Source organism: Lepisma saccharinum, chromosome 1, assembly GCF_977018435.1.
Source record: "Lepisma saccharinum chromosome 1, izLepSacc3.1, whole genome shotgun sequence".
Taxonomy (NCBI): domain Eukaryota; kingdom Metazoa; phylum Arthropoda; class Insecta; order Zygentoma; family Lepismatidae; genus Lepisma; species Lepisma saccharinum.
Genome location: NC_139229.1, coordinates 38,857,924 through 38,876,971, shown reverse-complemented (window position 1 = coordinate 38,876,971; position 19,048 = coordinate 38,857,924). Strand labels below are relative to the sequence as shown.

The 19,048-nt window shown below is 38.8% G+C and overlaps 1 protein-coding gene across 1 annotated transcript in view; it reads left to right on the top strand.

Moving 5' to 3' along the window:
- LOC145994745 (atrial natriuretic peptide-converting enzyme) overlaps positions 1-19,048 on the top strand; it is a 119,158-nt gene that overhangs the window by 25,115 nt on the left and 74,995 nt on the right. The window contains exon 2 of the mRNA XM_083130967.1: positions 14,795-15,098. Coding sequence (XP_082987093.1) covers positions 15,057-15,098 — 42 coding nt within the window. The 5' untranslated portion in view covers positions 14,795-15,056. The remainder of the gene's footprint in view (positions 1-14,794; positions 15,099-19,048) is intronic.

The following is a 19,048-nucleotide window of genomic DNA, read 5'->3' as shown; positions in this document are numbered from 1 at the left end:
CCCCTATACGCCTTCATGGCGTGATGCAAAACCCTTTTTTTTATACATATATTAGCTTTTTGAATGTATTTTTCTTATTTTTACATATAATTTCCATATTTTCAAGCATTTTTGAGCATTCAATTATTACCATAGGCGTGTGCAGACTAATTCATTTGGAGACTTTCAATTGCCTATCTGCACAATATTAGCCTGATGTACTTCATGTGCGTTTCTCACAGAAACTATTAGGTATATGAAAATGAAATTTTAACATTATTGTCTCTGAGTATTCGTTATCACCTTAACAAATGATTTTCTATATTTATATTATTTAATTAATGAAAATAATAGAATCAAAAATTGCCGTCATTAAACCACTTGTATAGAGCTCCTTCATAAATTTGCACACCCACTAAGGCCCAGCTCCCTAAATGAAATCAGAAATACGCCACTGAGTGATCTTCCCTCACAAAGCAAAAAGCTTAATTCTCACTGCACCAAACCTGACCTGCCTAACCTACTTAGGTGTGCATCTAATATGAGAAATAAGCATGCGAGTAGGTTAGGCATATGTTGTCGTATTTTGCACAGTGGACAATAAATACGTGACGTCATAACAGTCACTGCTGACAGCATTTCTCCAAGTTGCTAAAGCTGTCGTTAACCGCTCGTCAAGAAACGCTACTGCATATGCCGAGTGCCACACTATCTCAATTCAAGGCGCCTTAGAACCACAACTAAGAGTCTAAACAAAGCAAGCCTTGCATGAAACGTTAACATCCGTTGCTTCCCTTCCTACTGGTTTCCTTACATTTCTCACCTTCGAGCCAATGGGCGTGTGACTATTTACACACGGGATTCGGGCGGAAGACTTGTGGGTGGATAATCGTGTGAAGTTTCCAGTGTCACAGGACAGCTCAGCCACCTGGCCTGTCTCACCGTTAGATCGCCCCAGAAAGATTTTTAGCCAGTTGATCTGGTAGACTCGTGCCGGCACAACAAAGCTGCCGTGCAATGTTTTCAAGGCAGGCAAGAAGATAATAATTCTTGTCATTTGTGGTGTTGTGGTTAGCATTTGAATACTTTGTACTTATTCTCGCATATCAGTTCCTCTTTAAACTCCATCTTTGCTTCAATGAACTTCAAGTCATATTTTCATCTCCTTTGTATCCTTGCATTCTTTGTAATTAGTTATTTAACATGTCCACCCGATGGTGTAGTGGTAACGTCGTCGCCTTGAAGTCAAGGAGTCCCGGGTTCGGCACTGTGGGTCCAGTCCTGATTAGCGTATCTGTGCAAAAATTGCACTGAAAGCAACTATTTAAAAAAAGTTATTTGACGTCACTTTTCTGCCCCTTTAGGTTAATCGTAAATGGCGTCGCCAGTGAATTTCGATTTAGTGGGCTCAAGGGCGTTGGCGGATATCCAGCGGGAAAAGGGGCACTTGACCCCGCCTACGGAAAACGAGCGATGGAAAATTTTCATTTGGTTCACTGTGATTTTTACGTTGTAGAGCAAAATGTTATTTCCTTTTCAAATATATCAAATATAGAATTGCCATAATTTCTAAGTTAGATTCCTTTTTCTTCCTGAGAATATTTTGTATGGTTCCCTGGAAAAAGTCTCCATGGGCGTATCAGCGGAGGATAAAGGGGGCACATGCCATCTCCTGGAAAACAAGTGGTGACATTTTTTTATCTTGTTCATTGTGCCCGTTTACGCGGAAAGTAAAATAAATGCCATTTCCTCTTCAAATAATTCAACATAAAGCATTGCCTTCCCTGGGAAAGTGTTATTCCCTGCAAAGAATGCTTATTTGTCCTATGTCTGCATGGTAGTTGATGAGTTTTCGATAGGTCAAAACATTTTAACTTTTTGTTTGTTTCCGAAATGAATTAAGTCATTTCTTAATGATTTCGATGTTATGAGTTCAAAAATGAAAATGAAAACCTTCAATTAGCTCAGATACATGGACGTCCGCAGGATTTTTCCCAGGTTAAGGGCAAACAAGGTTTTTTTTCAGGGGGGGGGGGCAAAGGAGGCATATAGTGATGCCCCCTCGAAAAACACTGCTTCAGTCTGAAATTATCACGTTCCTTCAACGCCCTTATAATAATTAGCATAAATTACTTTGACGGAAATGAAATTATGTGTGAAATATAAACTTGATAGGTGGACATTCATTTTCCAGGGAGGAGGCGTGCCGCCCCCTTGCCCCTCCTTCATGCTCAGATAAACAAGATAAATATACTTTAATGAAGGACACTATGTAGTTTACACATACAATGCACAGTCTCAATATAACTAAATTATCTAGTCAATACAGTTTAAATGTAAAGTTGGAACACAGAATTATCACACTTTTTTGCACTATTTTTGCATAAATCATCAGGTCTTTCTCTAGTAGCACCCCAACAATAGTTTGCTAGCATTTATGGCTCCATTGTCCTTGGTAACATTTCTCCACACCTGTAATAGCCTTATGTAAAAGCTCTCCATGCTCATCATTGACAGAACTACAGTTGTCGGAGAAAAGGTAAGATGGGAGTGCAAAAAATGAATTTTCAAAGACATGTTGCATCCCATTTTTTTTCATATCATGACAGCATACTTTCTACCAGTTCTTTGTAATTCTCAGCCTTGTGGTATCAAAGAAATTGTTTGCTACCATCTTGAAAGCAGCGCAAGTTTCTTCTTCAGCACCATGAAGCACTTTACCGAAGTGTAATCCTAAAACAGCTTGCAAATCTGTGGTCCCACCAATATACCCTCTTTTGACGAAGTTTTTCTTTTAAAATGTACTCTTTGATCTCCGCTATCCCATTCAACAGAGGAAACAAAGAGTACTTTCTGTAACGAAGTTCAAGTACAAGCACTATACATAGAATTTTCAAATGCAGTCTGTGGAGTGATATTTCGCTTTTGCAATCAGAAACTGACGCAGCAACTGAAGTATTATTCAGTCTGTGTTTGGTATTAACACAAATAAACATATTACGCGTATAATACGTTTATCTTTGATATTAACCAGCACCAGATAGCGCCCGCAGCCCGCATACGTAGGAGCTTTCCGGGGAACTTTGTTGTCATCATATTTCCGCAGAAAGAAAGCATACCTCATATGGCCTTCAGCAGGATTTTTTCCAGGGCGGGGCAAGCAAGGTATTTCTCCAGGAGGATTGCAAACAAGGCACATTTTCCCCCATAATAGTGTTGTCCCCTAAGTTGTCATGTTCCTGCAATGCTCTTGCAATAATTAACATATATTACTGTGACCGAAATTACATTATATGTGTGAAATAAATAATTTGTGGTCGATTTTAATCTTCCAGGGGTGGGAGTGTGGCCCCCTTGTTCCTCCTTCCGGACGTCCATGATACCTCATGCCTTATGTAACAGTGTAACAGTAAATAAGTGGAACGTTTTTGCATTTTATGACATTGCATCATATTGTACTGACAATTAAAATGGTAGGATTTTCAAACCATTTCTAATGATTTCCTTCAAAAATTTTGAAAACTTGAACTAATTGACATTTCCATTGTCAGATTCTTATTCAGCGCCCACGAATTATTAAAATTCGTGTACTTTGTTTGGTCTCAGAAATATTTTGGCCTTTGACCAGTGTAATTAACATGGACGAGTGGACATACGACTATATTATACACTTTTCTGTTCAGTACACCATTTAAAAATGTTCTGTTTTGGGCCAGAAAGAAGAAGAAATAAACAGAAGTCAAACCAAAGAAAGTGACCCAGATTTGACTACAATAAAAAGAATGGGTAAAAAAAAGAGAGAACAGTTCTGAGACAGAAGACCGCTCTCCGCATCTTCCAAGCTTCCATTTACACGAAAGTGAAAACTCATCACAGAGGAATATTAATGCTGCAGCAACCCAACGCCGTCATTCCAAATTACCCTCAACCTCATCTGAATTGGCAATTCAACCAGTAAACGCACATCGAAAAGAACACTTAAAATGGATGACTTTTCGTTGACCTAGCCGAAATGGAAAGTTTGTCCGATTACCCACTCTCTTGACGCAATCTTTTCCATTTAAACAGATGATAATGACAAGGAGCGAACGAAAAGTCATCCATTTTAAGAAGGGGTTGTCCATTGTCGTAGCCATTATCTATGTAACTGTTGTTGTAAATTCCTTTTTGCTTGCTGAAAATGATAGGATGACTATATTGTTGTCTTATTCATAATTCATATTATCTTTTTTGTACAATAATAATGACATCACATTGTCGTACTTGAAGATAACAACAGCGGGTTGCATCATATGCTATAATCTAATAACAAATATAGTGTTCTTTATCACTTATTTTAGACAATGTTTACTCCCTATTTTTTACACACCATGACAAAAAATGTTTGATTTAAGTCCATTGTATACTTAGATATGCTATCAATCATTACTGGACCTACAGTTTAAAGTGGCATCCGAACCCCTGTGTAATGTACGGTATCCATGAGTATTACCGTGCAAATTGTCCATCACCATGTTCGTGCATTTTCTTTGACCCAATAAGAGCTTCAAGAATTAAAAGAAAACTCAAAACAAGCTGTTGACAACTTCTGCACCAGCATACATAAAATCCATCGCTTAAAAACACATAGGATGTAAGAGAAAAATTAATGAAAATAGTCATGGACAATAATACTCATGGATCCCACTTTAATTACAAGGTATTAGCATTAGCCACTACACTACTGGAGAGATACGATGCAGGAAATATGTTCAAGAAATTTCATGCTGTATTTTATAATATTTTTAATATCTGATAACCCTTCCTTGAACACGCCACTGGCAGTAGGTTAATTTTGTTACGGTTGTCGCCACTGAGCTTCTACCAATATAACTTAAGAGTAGATTTTAGAAACTACACCTACACCTAAGTGTCATGGACTAGTCGCAAAAGCCCATTACTTGTACTTGGTTTTGTAACTATAAGTTTGGTAACTACAGTGCTTTTCACGGTCGGGTTGGCCGTGAAGTGCGCCTGAAAGTAAGAGCACATCTGCCGGCAAACTGGATGCAACATCCGCGTTAACTGGAACTGTATAAGTTACAAAAATGTGTCCATAAAACTTGTAGTTTGTCATTCAACCGTATGATGGCATTAGTGACTTCCAAATTCGCTTTTCCATGTCTATGGTAAACATCTTACCTAGAAATTGGTCTTCAGGTGTTTAATATCTGTATATTTCGACAGTGTCGTTTCGTTTAATATTCTCCCTAGCCCAAAATCTGCAGGTTAGCCAACAACCATTACAAAATTGCGTTGTCTATTAGAAGTAACGTCCAACTCATGAAAGGTATTCTGTTTTAATCATGGGCGTCCGGAAGGGGGGGCAATGGGGGGCCGTGGCCCACCCCTGGAAAACGAAAATCAACCAAAAATTACATATTTCACACATATAATTTAATTTCAGCCACAATAATGTGTGTTAATTATTGCTCGAACATGATAAATTCATATTTAAGCAATGTTTTTTGAGGGATGAACACTATTATTGGGGAAAATATGCCATGTTGGCCCCCCCTGGAAAAATATACCTTCCTTGCCCCTCCCTGGAAAAAATCCTGCGGACGTCCATGGTTTTAATCCTTCTCGATTATACGTAGGCGTAGAACAAAGGCCGCCATTACGAAGAATGAAGTTCATGCAACATGTATAATTCTTCCAAATGAATGTAAGCAAGGAGCTGCGAGCGAGCTTATCAGATGAGGCAGCAAGTGTAACGGCCATCGTAATGCCAGATAACGCTAGGTTCCGCACCAACTTGCAGACGACTCCTCCTTTTGCATAACGAACGAACTCCTCACGAGTTCCCATGTGGTTAGAGGAGACTGTAATCTCTGGCGAGAACAATTGAATACATTTTTCGTTTTAATACTCCTGAGTTTATGCGGGAACCATTGTTTCGTAGTTGGTAATTTTTCCCTCAGAAAACGTGATTGAAAAGTAAATGAATGATGCACAAACCATCTGTTTCAAGCACGTGGGACTCTTCAGAAGAGGTACCAGATTCATGAGCGTCGTCAGAATGTTTTTAGGGGGGGCAAACCATTGATAAAACTTGAATTGTAGAAATAACAACAGTAATAATAACTATTATTAACATGCTTATGATTATTATTATACAGTAATAACTATTATAAACTACTAAAAACAAACCAATTTTATTACAAATTTATTATTATTATATCCTGGGCGACTTTTCCACTCAATCCACCAGATGAGTGAATATCCAGCAGAACTTTCTTTTTGACATTTCATACAGTTGGTGTACCGAAATGCATACGTTGTTCAAGAAAAAGCTTTAAAGGTTAGGAGGAAATTTTAGTCATAGTGTTTATGTTGTTTGATGTCTCGCATTTTGGAATTATGAAATTGTAAAACCATTTATTCTTTGTTTTAAATGGTAGAATTGGAAAACACACTGTTTCCTGTATTTTACACTAAATCCAATGCCATTTTTCTGTTACAATAATAACTAACTGAACTTTATTTCCGTTAGTAACAATTAAAGTAACTAGCTTTATGATTTTTTGTAACTTTAAATGAACGATGCCAATGTCCCGACCTGTTCGTCTACCCCCTTGACGACACCCATGACCAGATTCAATATCCCAGTGTCATAGGCGTGCCCAGACCCTCTGATTAGGGGGCAAAGCCTTTATGAAAGTTCAGTCGGGAAAGAAAAACCTCATTTTATCTCGCTGTTCTAGTTTCATTGGATCGATGGATATACTGTGTGTGTATATAATGCAGCAACATAGAGGCACCATACGGAATGAATAAATTGTCTGTGAAATGTGATGTCCTTTTCCTCCAAACAATTGTATTCATGCACTTAAAACAAAACTATTTAGCAGCAAGAGTGTGAAGTACTTTTTAGTTATAAGTTCTCTTTCTGGTAATTTACAATGCATTATAGAAAACAATAAGATTTCGAGCGAAGCGAGCAAGAAAATTTTTAGAAAAACAATTTGACAAATTGAAAACAATATTGATTTAATATGGCACAAAAACTTCATGGGCCACCATGGCGTTCTTTTACAACTTTTTTAATCATTTCGGCCAACTCCCGCCGCCCCCTAGCACGGCTCTTAAGTTGACAAGACTGTAAGAAAAGCAGAAATTGCGAGCAAAGCGAGCAAGAAAATTTTACGAAATGTATTTTTATTTACACAAAACTTGATATCGAGGGGGAGGGGCAATTGCCCCTTTGTTCCCCCCTGCAGGTGTTCTTGGCCATCTGGAAGAAATAATGCAAGATATATAGACGTGAAAACAAATTCAATCTTGACTATCGTCTTGTCCTGCTACTCTTAGATTCTACTATTCTTGCTTTCTTTTACCCCATTGTTTGCCCCTCTTGCCCCCTATAATTGATTTCCGTCCAAGGTTGGGGAGGGAGCAATACGAGTATAATATCGCTTAATAATGGCGATAAAATTCCTGTACACTAAATTTCTAGGTGAAAGTGTAATAATGTAGGGACATAGACTTCTGGACATATGCCCTATGGAAAAATACCTTGCTTGTCCCTCCGTGGAAAAAACTGCGGACGTTTATGATTAGGGGGGGCAAGTGCCCCCCGTGCGCACGCCTATGCCCAGTGTTCGGATCCTAGGTTCAATCCCGACTGTGCAGAGGTGTGGACTAACGTGTGTGTGTGTGTGTGTGTGTGTATATATATATATATATATATATATATTCAAACTGTCTCTTTTGACGACCGTTAAAATCAGTTAAGAATGAGAACAAATCATTTGTATCTTTTCTTCCATTTTTTGGTTGTGTACTACGATGTTCAACTCCTCTAAACACATGTGTAAAGTTATGAATTACATATTCATTGTGTTTTTGGTACAAGAAATGATTAATTAACAGAATGAGATCGTGCCATTATGGAAAATTGGAATAACCAACGACAGGAGATGGGAACGTGGCTGAAAGACAATTTCGTAAGACTGCCATACTTCATTCTAATGTTGGACGAATAGTGTTTACGCTAGCCAATGATTTTTAAATATACAGGGTGACTGGTAATTAGATGTATTCCCTGAAAGGGATTAAAGTAGAGAAAATTTGCAATAAATTTGACCATATGATACCCCGTCCGAAAATTAGTAGTTTTCGAGATAATCGAATTTCTATTGTTTTTTTTTTTTAAATGACAATTTTCCACATAAAAAGATGAATTGAGAAAAAACTGCTCATTGTATGGAACTTATTTCAGCGTTTTCTGATAGCTAACAAATAAGTGGTTCGTTGAAAAAAACGTTTTTCCCAAATAACAATCACATGTAAGTAACGGGTGGGTCTAAACTTACAAGTGATAATAAAAAAATGCACCCTTAGTTTACTTGGCAACGTATTAATAACAAAAATGGTATGACACGAAGCGTACACATTACTTAAATTGCTTCCTTGTGCCATCTGCTAAAATTATCCGATATGCCATCTGGTGAGATTTTCAGGAACCACTCCACATAGGACACTTCGCTGCTGTGTTGAAGGCGTTCAAAAATGGGGAACATGCGAGAGAGTAACGTCTACTGTTCAGTTTTTTGCTCTAAATCGTTTTGTGGGCCAGGACAAGTGAAAAGCTTACATGTGTTTTTCAACCCGTGGAATCAACAAAATGAAATTTGTAAATAAATCAGGGAAAACAGAACTGATTGACAGGATTGGCAAAACTGAAATGCGGCAAGGAAATTACGAAGAATGCACGAGTCTGTTCACATTATTTTCCGATTATTTTATTACCATCAAAGTAAGTTTTCAATTGTTCTTTATGAATATAACATTTTTTTTCGTAAACAATGTATTAGGCATGTAATTTGGAACAGGTGCAAGTCGATTGAGTGCAAAGATGAAAATAGTTTGAGAATTAATTAACGTCTGTAACCATAAAGGTAAGTCAGAAAAGGAAATTGACATGCTAATGTTTCATTCAGTAAGTCAATTTTCAGTGAAGGCTGAAGATAGCCTCAATGAAATTATTGTTGGTATTATTATTATTATCCTGTGTTATTAAACCAGCCTGTCTCTTTGTGGAAAGAACTGCAACGGCAGGTTTACATTTTTCTCCTTACCAAGCTTTGCAATACAGGTGAATTGCTTTATTTTCAAATCATTTCTGAGAGCCCCAGTTACAACCGAGGTGCAGATGAAGCAGCACTACTTTGAAGAGCCAGTGCGTATGCATTAGTTTCGTCTGCGTTTTCCGTGTTATTTTTGCCTATCATATTTAAATGCTTCGTTCTCAGTACAGCTTCACCTTCGTTATAGTTCCTGGAATTCACATCACATTCGCAATATTTAAAAATATCGCGTAATTTAAACGTTTCTTTCATACCAGCCACGACAACACGCTGCTATTACGTACTACTACTGAATGTAAACAAAGATCTATCCTACGTAGAGCGGCCATATTGGAAGCGACACTAGCGCTCATGTGGTAATTTTAATCGCGAATAGAAAGATGCTGGGACTATCAGTGACGCCAACGGAAAGCCTCCTGACACATGGAAACAGGTCGCGAATGTCATCTTTTTCAGGATTCGTGTACGAGAAGTTCCGACACGTCATCATTTAAGATAAATAAAATGTTTGTGATGACATTGTGTGCGAGTGGGAACTGGAGTAAAAAGATTCGTGGGAAACGTGGAAAAATCGCATCGATACAAAACATTTCGGAAGTAGTTCCTGTGTTCCACTTACTTAGCGGGAGGCAAGATCCGCTCGAGAAAAATAAAAAATGTAGAAAACACGAAGTCGTCCGAGGTCGCCGACCCACAAATTCACGGCCATACATAATATCCGAGTCACGTGACTATTTGTGATGGTTCTTCTTCCTCGCTTCATGGGGGATCCTTTGACGCGAATATCACATATAGCGCGGCTCCTCTACATGAAGCAGGCACGTATCTAGAAATACATTTCTGGAAGGGGGGGGGTCCAACCCAAGTGTATAATAATAATAATAATACAATTATTATATTACATTAATTAAAATAGTATTAATTAAAACTATTGAAATTAATATAATATTTTTATTACATGAATAGGTAACAAGACGGAATAATAATAATAATATAAAAGCACGTATTCATTATCTAGCTTACGTATAGTTACGATCGGCAAAGTTTGTTAAAAAAAAGAACTGCCCTGGCAAGGAAATTAATGTCAAATCGAGATGAATTGAATATTTATTGAATATAGAAAATGGACGTTAGATCCAGTTGGCGAAAAGTAAAGTTTCTGTCAATATTTTATGCATATTATTGCAAGAAGTAATAAATCTTGCATAAATCTTCTTTGGTTAAGTCATTCAAAGTCGTATGACCCCAATATAATCCTGTCCTTACAATAAGTTCGGCTTAAATAAATAACCTTCGATTAAAGAAGAAGTATATTTTCACTATTTAACATTAGTTATTTTATTATTTCACTATTTTCATTATTTAATTTTAGTACTTAGAAAGTCTTTCGGGGTGGGGTTGGGGGGTCCGGACCCCCTCCAAATACGTCCCTGACATGAATATATTTAACGGCGAAAGGAAGTCTGAGTGTTCAGTTCTTCCCTCAGTACGCAACATTCTGGCCGACTTCAGTGGCGGAGTTAACCACAGTGCGCTACGACACCAAGGATCCCAGGTTCGAATCCCAGCTTGGACATCGGTGTTCTTTGTGAGTGTCGATTCATCAATTTCATCCTCAAAGTCGCGATTAGCTAAAAGTGACTGGAAAGCGATGCCCCCCTAATAAGAAAAATCAAACCAAATATACACAACATTCAGTTCTGATCCTAAAGTTTGTGACATTAAGAAAAAAATTAACTCTCTATATCCTTGGGCGTTGTCAGCGTAGGGGAGGGTGGTTCACATAATAAACGGGAAAATTATGTTTATGTAAGATATTAGTGTATTCTACATCATATCCCACGCATTAACGCAAAAGTAGCGACGCTTATATCAGAAAGAGGTTTTGGAACGGCATAATGCATAGAGCTCGTTTTTGAAAATGTGTGTCAAAATTTATTTTCTCTTTCTTGCTTCCCAAATTATTTTTTTAAAAAAATACATACTGTTGAAACATACAGTATACGTACCTTCATGTGCTGGTGCTTCTGTGTGTGTACTGCGTGCTGCGACACCATGGTTTTTGGGTGTTCTATGTGAGCTCTTTGTTTGAGCTGGGTTTGAAGTTAACTTTATGAACAGATAGGCTAATCGGGACTGGATCTACAGCTTAAAGTGGGATCCGAACCACCGTGCAATGTGCCTCCACCAGGTATCGAACCCGGGAGCCCGTATTACAAGGCGATGACCTTACTACTACGCCATCGGGGAGGCTCGCGTTCTTTGTGAGGCCCTTTCATCAATTGAATCACATCATCACTCATCCTCATCTTCACGGTTAACCAATAGTGGCGTAAAAGTGAAGGGAAATAAACCAAATCCATCAATCAATATAACGTTGTCGCCTTGTAATCAAGATATCCTGGTTTACATCTCCGGTGGGGATGCATAGGGTTTCAGACCCAGTCCCGATTAGCCTATCTCTGCTTAAAGTAGACTTAAAAACGAAAACACCAAATCAACCAATAAGTCAACAACACAGAAAGGGGCGATGAAAATGTGAACCAGGGTTGTTATAGGTCCATGAATTTTAAATGAATTCAATTCCGGTCCAGGAGAGAAAATCAGCAGGGTTCTGGACCTTAAAGAACCTTTTGTATCTGTAAAGTATTTCAATTCGGTTCAGGAACCTTTTTTCCGGACCGATTTAAATACGGTCCAGGAACCTTTTTTCCGGATCAATTTACGTAAATGCAGCCCAGGAACCTTTCTTTACGGATCAATTTACGTAAATGCAGCCCAGGAACCTTTCTTTACGGATCAATTTACGTAAATGCAGCCCAGGAACCTTTCTTTACGGATCAATTTACGTAAATGCAGCCCAGGAACCTTTCTTTACGGATCAATTTACGTAAATGCAGCCCAGGAACCTTTCTTTACGGATCAATTTACGTAAATGCAGCCCAGGAACCTTTCTTTACGGATCAATTTACGTAAATGCAGCCCAGGAACCTTTCTTTACGGATCAATTTACGTAAATGCAGCCCAGGAACCTTTCTTTACGGATCAATTTACGTAAATGCAGCCCAGGAACCTTTCTTTACGGATCAATTTACGTAAATGCAGCCCAGGAACCTTTCTTTACGGATCAATTTACGTAAATGCAGCCCAGGAACCTTTCTTTACGGATCAATTTACGTAAATGCAGCCCAGGAACCTTTCTTTACGGATCAATTTACGTAAATGCAGCCCAGGAACCTTTCTTTACGGATCAATTTACGTAAATGCAGCCCAGGAACCTTTCTTTACGGATCAATTTACGTAAATGCAGCCCAGGAACCTTTCTTACGGATCAATTTACGTAAATGCAGCCCAGGAACCTTTCTTTACGGATCAATTTAAATACGGTCAGGAACTTTTCTTTCCGAATGAATTTAAATACGGTCCAGGAACAGTTTTTTATTGAAACAATACAACTTGGACCGAATTTAAATTGTGCAAGAAAAAAGGTCCCGGTCCTCTTGCTGAGCCCAAAAGAACCCATTAGAATGTATGGGTTTCTGGAACTTTCACAACCCTGATGTGGACAAAACTCAGCATTTCGTCCAATGTTTCCGGAACTATGGTAAATTTTATTTTCTTTCTACGCTCTTGATATTTACAGCAGCTGTTCTCAGCAAAGACACTCGCAAGACAACCTTAAATAACAAAGGAAACGGAGCAACGAACATTTCCTTTCCCCGTGTTGCCTATTGTCTGTCGCTCTTACCACATACCTTGGCGGAAAAATCGAATTACATAACGAAGGGCGAGGAAAGGCGAGAATAATTCCCTTCTCTGGGCGAAGGCTACACGAGAGCGCCTGGTCCGTCTGGCCACTCGGATAGAGAACCTGTGGCCAGCTTCCCATACGCTCCGGGGTCGTTTACCGGCCAAATGAACGCTTATGACGTCCAACGGCCTGCGGTTTTGTGGATTTTTCCCCGCCGTGATTTGCGAGGTTGACCCCGTTCTCATAACCGCAGCGTTGTCTTCGGTCGTGCTATGAACGTTTCTAATGTAGTTCCGATGTTTCTCGTTTCCCGTTTCGAACTTCCTACATCCAGCGTGGTTGTGGGAGTTGAATGAGTGGATACACGTATTCAAGATGCAAAGGGACTGGTCAACGAAAACTATTGTAGGTGGCAGCACGCAATTTCTGTCTCATTTAAATACATGGGAAATTTGATGCTGAACGTGCTGCTATTATATTAAATTGTAAGTTTAATTTAATCTTAACTTCAGGAATGATGTTGGAATATAATAGCTGAATAAGCAGTTCTGTAAAACTTTTTTTTTTTTTAAAAGAAAATCGTCAACAACAGAAATATCGACAGGAAAATATTTTATCACTGAACCATTAATGGATACGAATGGTTTTTCAATTGTGTCTGTTACCAGTGGCGTATGCTAAGTCCAAGATATGGGATATCTCACTATGACACGTGGTTATGGAAGGAAGACGACCTAAACACCGTGTATAAATGGACACACATTTTGCTCTTTCTCGGCGTCTTCAAGGAAGTATCGTTACCATGCCAACGGCGGTTAGGTTGCCAACTCATAAGAAATAAGGTTGCCAACTCCTGAGAAATCAGGTTGCCAACTCCAGAATCACCATCATATAATTGAAATGAGTAATTTTATTCACAATTTATAATATATTTTTCTTCTGCATTCTACTCTCTACTTTTCAGGCTTCGCAGATAGCCTAGCTAGACTCGAATATACGCTCCTGTCTGTTACGTAGTTGTAATGGTATGCTTCATGCTTCCAATCCCATTTTCCTTGAGGGGAATAAAAACATCGCATTTGGGGTGGCGGTCCAGGGGGTTCTGACCCCCCCCCCCGAAAGACTTACCAAGTACTAAAATTATATCAATATATACTTGTTTAGCATTTGTTGCATAATCGAGGGTTATTTATTTTCGCCGAACTTATTGGAAGGCAAAGAATTTGGCCCCTACGGCTTGGAAGGACAGTTCCAAAGATTTATGTACACTTCTACTTATCAATTAAAATATTAATGAGGAACTTTACTTTATGTCAATTGAATCTAACTTTTTTTTTGTAATTAATAAATATTCAATTCTTTACATGTTTTTACATGAATTTTAGCGATCTTAACTACACATAAGCTAGATAATGAATATATCATTTGTCCTCTTTTTACCTAGTAACAATAACAATACAATATTAATTAATTTACACATTTAATTCCCACACCCCCTATACGCCTTCATGGCGTGGTGCTAAGCACAGGGGAGCACTTTACCTTTACACATTTAATTAATACTATTTTAATGAAATTAAATACAATAATTATATAAATGTATTATTATTAGCAGTAGTAGTAGTAGTATTGAAACATTTGGTCAGACCCCACTCACGAAATGTATTTTTAGATAGCAGGGATCAAAATAATTATTTTATGGCGTTAATTCTCACACTGACCCTTACGACAGATCAGCTCACGGTAAATTTAATTTAACCGCATAATCGATTTTACCTGAGTGCTAGGTTACGATGTAGAAGACATCTCTCTCCTATTGTTGTAAACTCCCTAAAGACCGCAAGAGGGAATGCGGATATGGAACGGGGGAAAAAATTGCTCGAATCGGTCTCAGTGGATATTGTGTTGGTAACGCTTCTCTTCTTTCCATCAGGCACTCGAATGGACTGAGAAGATCTGGTGAAAGTGTGAATCTGGAGAAAGGAGACGCCTGGCGACTCTTCATCGCTTCATCGCTCCTCAAACATCCTCTTCCCTCTTCTTCCGAGAGAGTTCCTGCCATGGTGAGCGTCCGTGGGACGGACTGAGTGTCCGGTGCTGCTGTCCGGAGCCACTGGCCCAATCTTCACTTGAGAGACGGTGATGAGCCGACAGTCACTCCGCGTGGGAGTTTAGTCGGTGCTAAACACACCACAATGGATCGCAAGGACAAGAGGAAAGGATCTATGGAGTCTAAGGTAAAAGGAGATAATTATTTTGTTTATGTAATACATAATTTGTTTTGATTCTTGCTTACTTCACTCTTAACATTTCCAGATCATATGCTATTTTACCCCTTTGTTTGAGGGGAAATATGTGTGTATGTATAACTTAATATGACATAATTATATATTGTTTTCTGCAGAGCGATCCATTCAAGTGTAGACCACCGCGTCGGTATTTGCGCTATCGGCAAGCGAGGCGTTAGCGGCCGTATGTCAGCACTGTAGATGTCCGTCAATCAAGCACGCAAGTATCCGTAACTAGTTTCATTGGTTGATTAAGTTGGTGTTTAAGTCCACTTTATGCACAGTAAGGCTAATCGGGACTGGACGTACAGTAAAAAGTGGAACCCGAAGCACTATGAGCCCCACCGGGTATCGAACCCGGGACCCCTTAATTAAAAGGCTACGACGCTACATCTGCGCCATCGGGGAAGCCACCGTAACTAGTTTAAAGAGTGATTTATTTACTTACCAATTTATGAAAGAAGGTCTGGCTGCCTTCATTGTCCACACATTTTTGACACCTCTTGGTGAAGTTACCCATAACTCGCTGCAGTTCCAGTTGATTAATATTAGCAATTTCTTGGCGGATGTTACGTTTCAGTTCTTCCAGGGTGTGTTAATCTACCCCAGAGATTAAAATCGCATTCAACTTATACACCCTGGAATCTTGTTTCAAACCGCCTTTGAACTTCACGTGCCGATTGAGTTAACACATATGAATCATAAATAAATACACGCTGTGCAGTAGAAAACTTTTGCTGAGCCATAAAACACTTGGCTGTTGAATTCAGTAGAAAACACACAATACATAACAAGTAGTCTATCACTTAGTCGCCAGACTAATAAACAGGCACACAATACAAAACAAGGAACCTTATCACTTTATAGTCGCCTGTCTACCTTAAGGATCTCCGCAAAAACAGGTTTCTACCCCCCGCCTCCTCTTGCCAGCATTAGGTTAGTGGGTGTCTGAATAAAGATGTATCAAAAATGTGTGCGCATCGAAGGTGACTAGTTTGAACACATCTTTTATAAATCTGGTAAGTGAAAGTGAATAACTCTTTTTTAGCCGGCTCCCGTGGTGGAGTAGTTAGTACATCGCGCTACGACGCAAGGGGTCCCGAGTTCGAAACCCGGCCTGGGCATGGATGTTTGTGAGTGTGTATTCATCAATTTCATCATATCATCCCCATCTTCGCAAATTAGCCCAAAGTGGCACAAAAAGCGAAGTAAAATAAAGCAAATCAATGAATAAATCACTTTTTTAAAATAATTACGGAAACTGTTGTGCGTTTGCATCATCGACATTCTACGATGCCGACAAACGGCAGAGAGAGCCTCGCTTGCCGATAACGCAAACACCAACGCTGAGGTCTACACTTCAATGGATCGCACTGTATATAATATATTCATAATAGTCATTACATAATATATTAAAACACATCCGAAGTTTTTTAATAAATAATGAGAATCAAAAGCGCAAGACCTGCTACAGTAATAAATCCGGTTCCCAAACATTATTCATAAAGTATTAGCGGATTCAAGTAACGAGAAACAGAAGACAGCGGCAATAGGGTTTAATGCGCTGACTGGTTTGGTTGTCATCATAATTAATTATTTCAAAATATTGTGGTTGAAATTAAATTACACGTGTGAAACAAGTAATATTGTCTAACATTCAATATCCAAAGAGAATGGGTTCGTCCCCTCCTTAAGGAGGCTCGCGATTGTGTGTATTCATGTAAATATGTCTGCAGATGCACTCTTTAGCATCCCATAGCCCCAACATTTTTAGCGGTATAAAATGTTTCACAAAACCTTGATCTGTGTTTGTTTTGGTACTGCGTTTACCATTACACCCACTAAAATCATCCCTACAGCCAAAATGGAAATTTACTGGGGAGAGCCCTGGACGTGGGTGCGGAAATGGCCACATTGATTGAGAACTGCTTTAAGAGCTACTCTTAATACTAAACATTAACTTATTACTTGTTCAACAATTATTCGGGAGTGAATTTTTTCTACGGAGTAGTTTTCATATACAGTTACTCACAATGTTGTTCGTACAGAGGAAGTGTGAGAAATAAACGAAAGCAAAAATTACAATAAGTTAAGCCTTAGTGCATTAGATAGTCTCCCTACATGTAGTTATAACACACATGGTGATTTATTTACAACAGTTTGTTCCTCCATAAACTTTATTAATAACGAAAAAACATACATTTTAGCGCAAACATGCTACTTCGATGTCACATTTCTGTTCGTACAGTTGCAATGAAAACAGAAAAACAAACATACGTAAAAATGTTATAAAATGATACAATTTAACAGCCAGAATTATAACACTTGACCTTATTAACTTCTTAATAGAAGCGACCAAGCTCTTGCAGGTGTCTGGGCTGATTCCCTCCCACTCTAAAGCGACTGCTCCCTTCAGATCATTTTTTGACTTGCATTCATGTTTATGGACAAGTTTATTCAAAAGTGGCCATAAATGCTGAATCGGATTCAGATCTGAACTTTGAACTAGTGTTTTAAACTGCTTTGATACGTTCAAAATCAACCAATCCCTGTTGAGTTGAGCAGTATGTTTGCTGTCATTATCCTGCTGGAATGTGAACGCACGTGGCAACCCAATTTGCTAGGAATTTTGTTTCACGTTATTCTTCAGGATATTATTACAGACATTATTGTCCATGATTCCACCAATAACTTGCATTTTCCCAACTCCTTTAGCCGACATGCAGGCCCAGATCATAATGGATCCTCCACCATATTTTACCATAGGCGTTGCATTGGCAACATTGTCCTGCGTATTTGCCTTCCTCCACACTCTGGTCACACCATCTGATCCGTGCAGGTTTATTTTGGTTTAATCGGACAAGATGACGTTGTACCAAAACTCCTGATCCTTATGTAAATGCGCTTTAGCAAATCCGACTCTGTCGATACTTGTGCCCTGTACGAACAACATTGTGAGTAACTGTATATTAAATTATTTTTATTGCAGTGCGCTGCTATTGGCAGGAGATTTGACGCGCAGTTTAAAAAGATGAAACCAATTTTGATCTGTGGATCAAAAGTTCTCTAAAGAAAATTGAGTTTCTAAAATTTTAAAGTAAAACTTCCTCTAAGCTACAGAAAATTTGGAGATATAGTGACAACTAACGTAAAGAGAGCACTTTCGTAAAATGACCAATGAAAAAGAGTTCAATATAAATTGCTGTCCATCCGTATTGCATAATATTTGAGGAGACTGCGGGGATCATGCAGAACGCAGAAGGAAGCTAAGACGCAGCTGTCGAAGCGAGAAAACCTGCGGTGAACCAAAGGAATCGATCAGCGTAGCGGGAGTGTGATCGGTTTGATCGGTACGTGGGAAACAGAAACCACACGGCTCGTCACTTTCGCTTTCAGTGGTGGGTTTTCCGCGTCTCTCTTCCCCTGGGTCGGGAATGGATTTTCGTTGCTCAGGTCAGTCAGACTAGTTCCTTCTTTGGTACCCAGAGACAGGAGTTAAGTCGGCGACGTGGCGTGGGCAGAATTTGAGGATTACGATATTTGATCAAGACCAGTTCAATGTATTGTACTGTAGTACTGTATTGGCTACTGTGTCAAATGCTTTGCTTAAGTCAACATTGCACACATTACCGAACCAGCTTCAAAACTAGTAATTATTTCATTAACCAAACTTTCAACTGCCTTCATTGTTGACTGATCTGGTATGAAACCAAATTGATTGTTCGATATTGTTACCTCCCCTAGACCTCACATGATCGTTCTTTGTATAATGCTCTATTATCTTATAGAAGATAATCATCAGTGATATAAGCTGATAATTACACTGGGGGAACAAAATTTTTGTTACCTTGATACCAACACTTGTTCTAACTAATTTGGGTGCACTGATTTCAAATCTG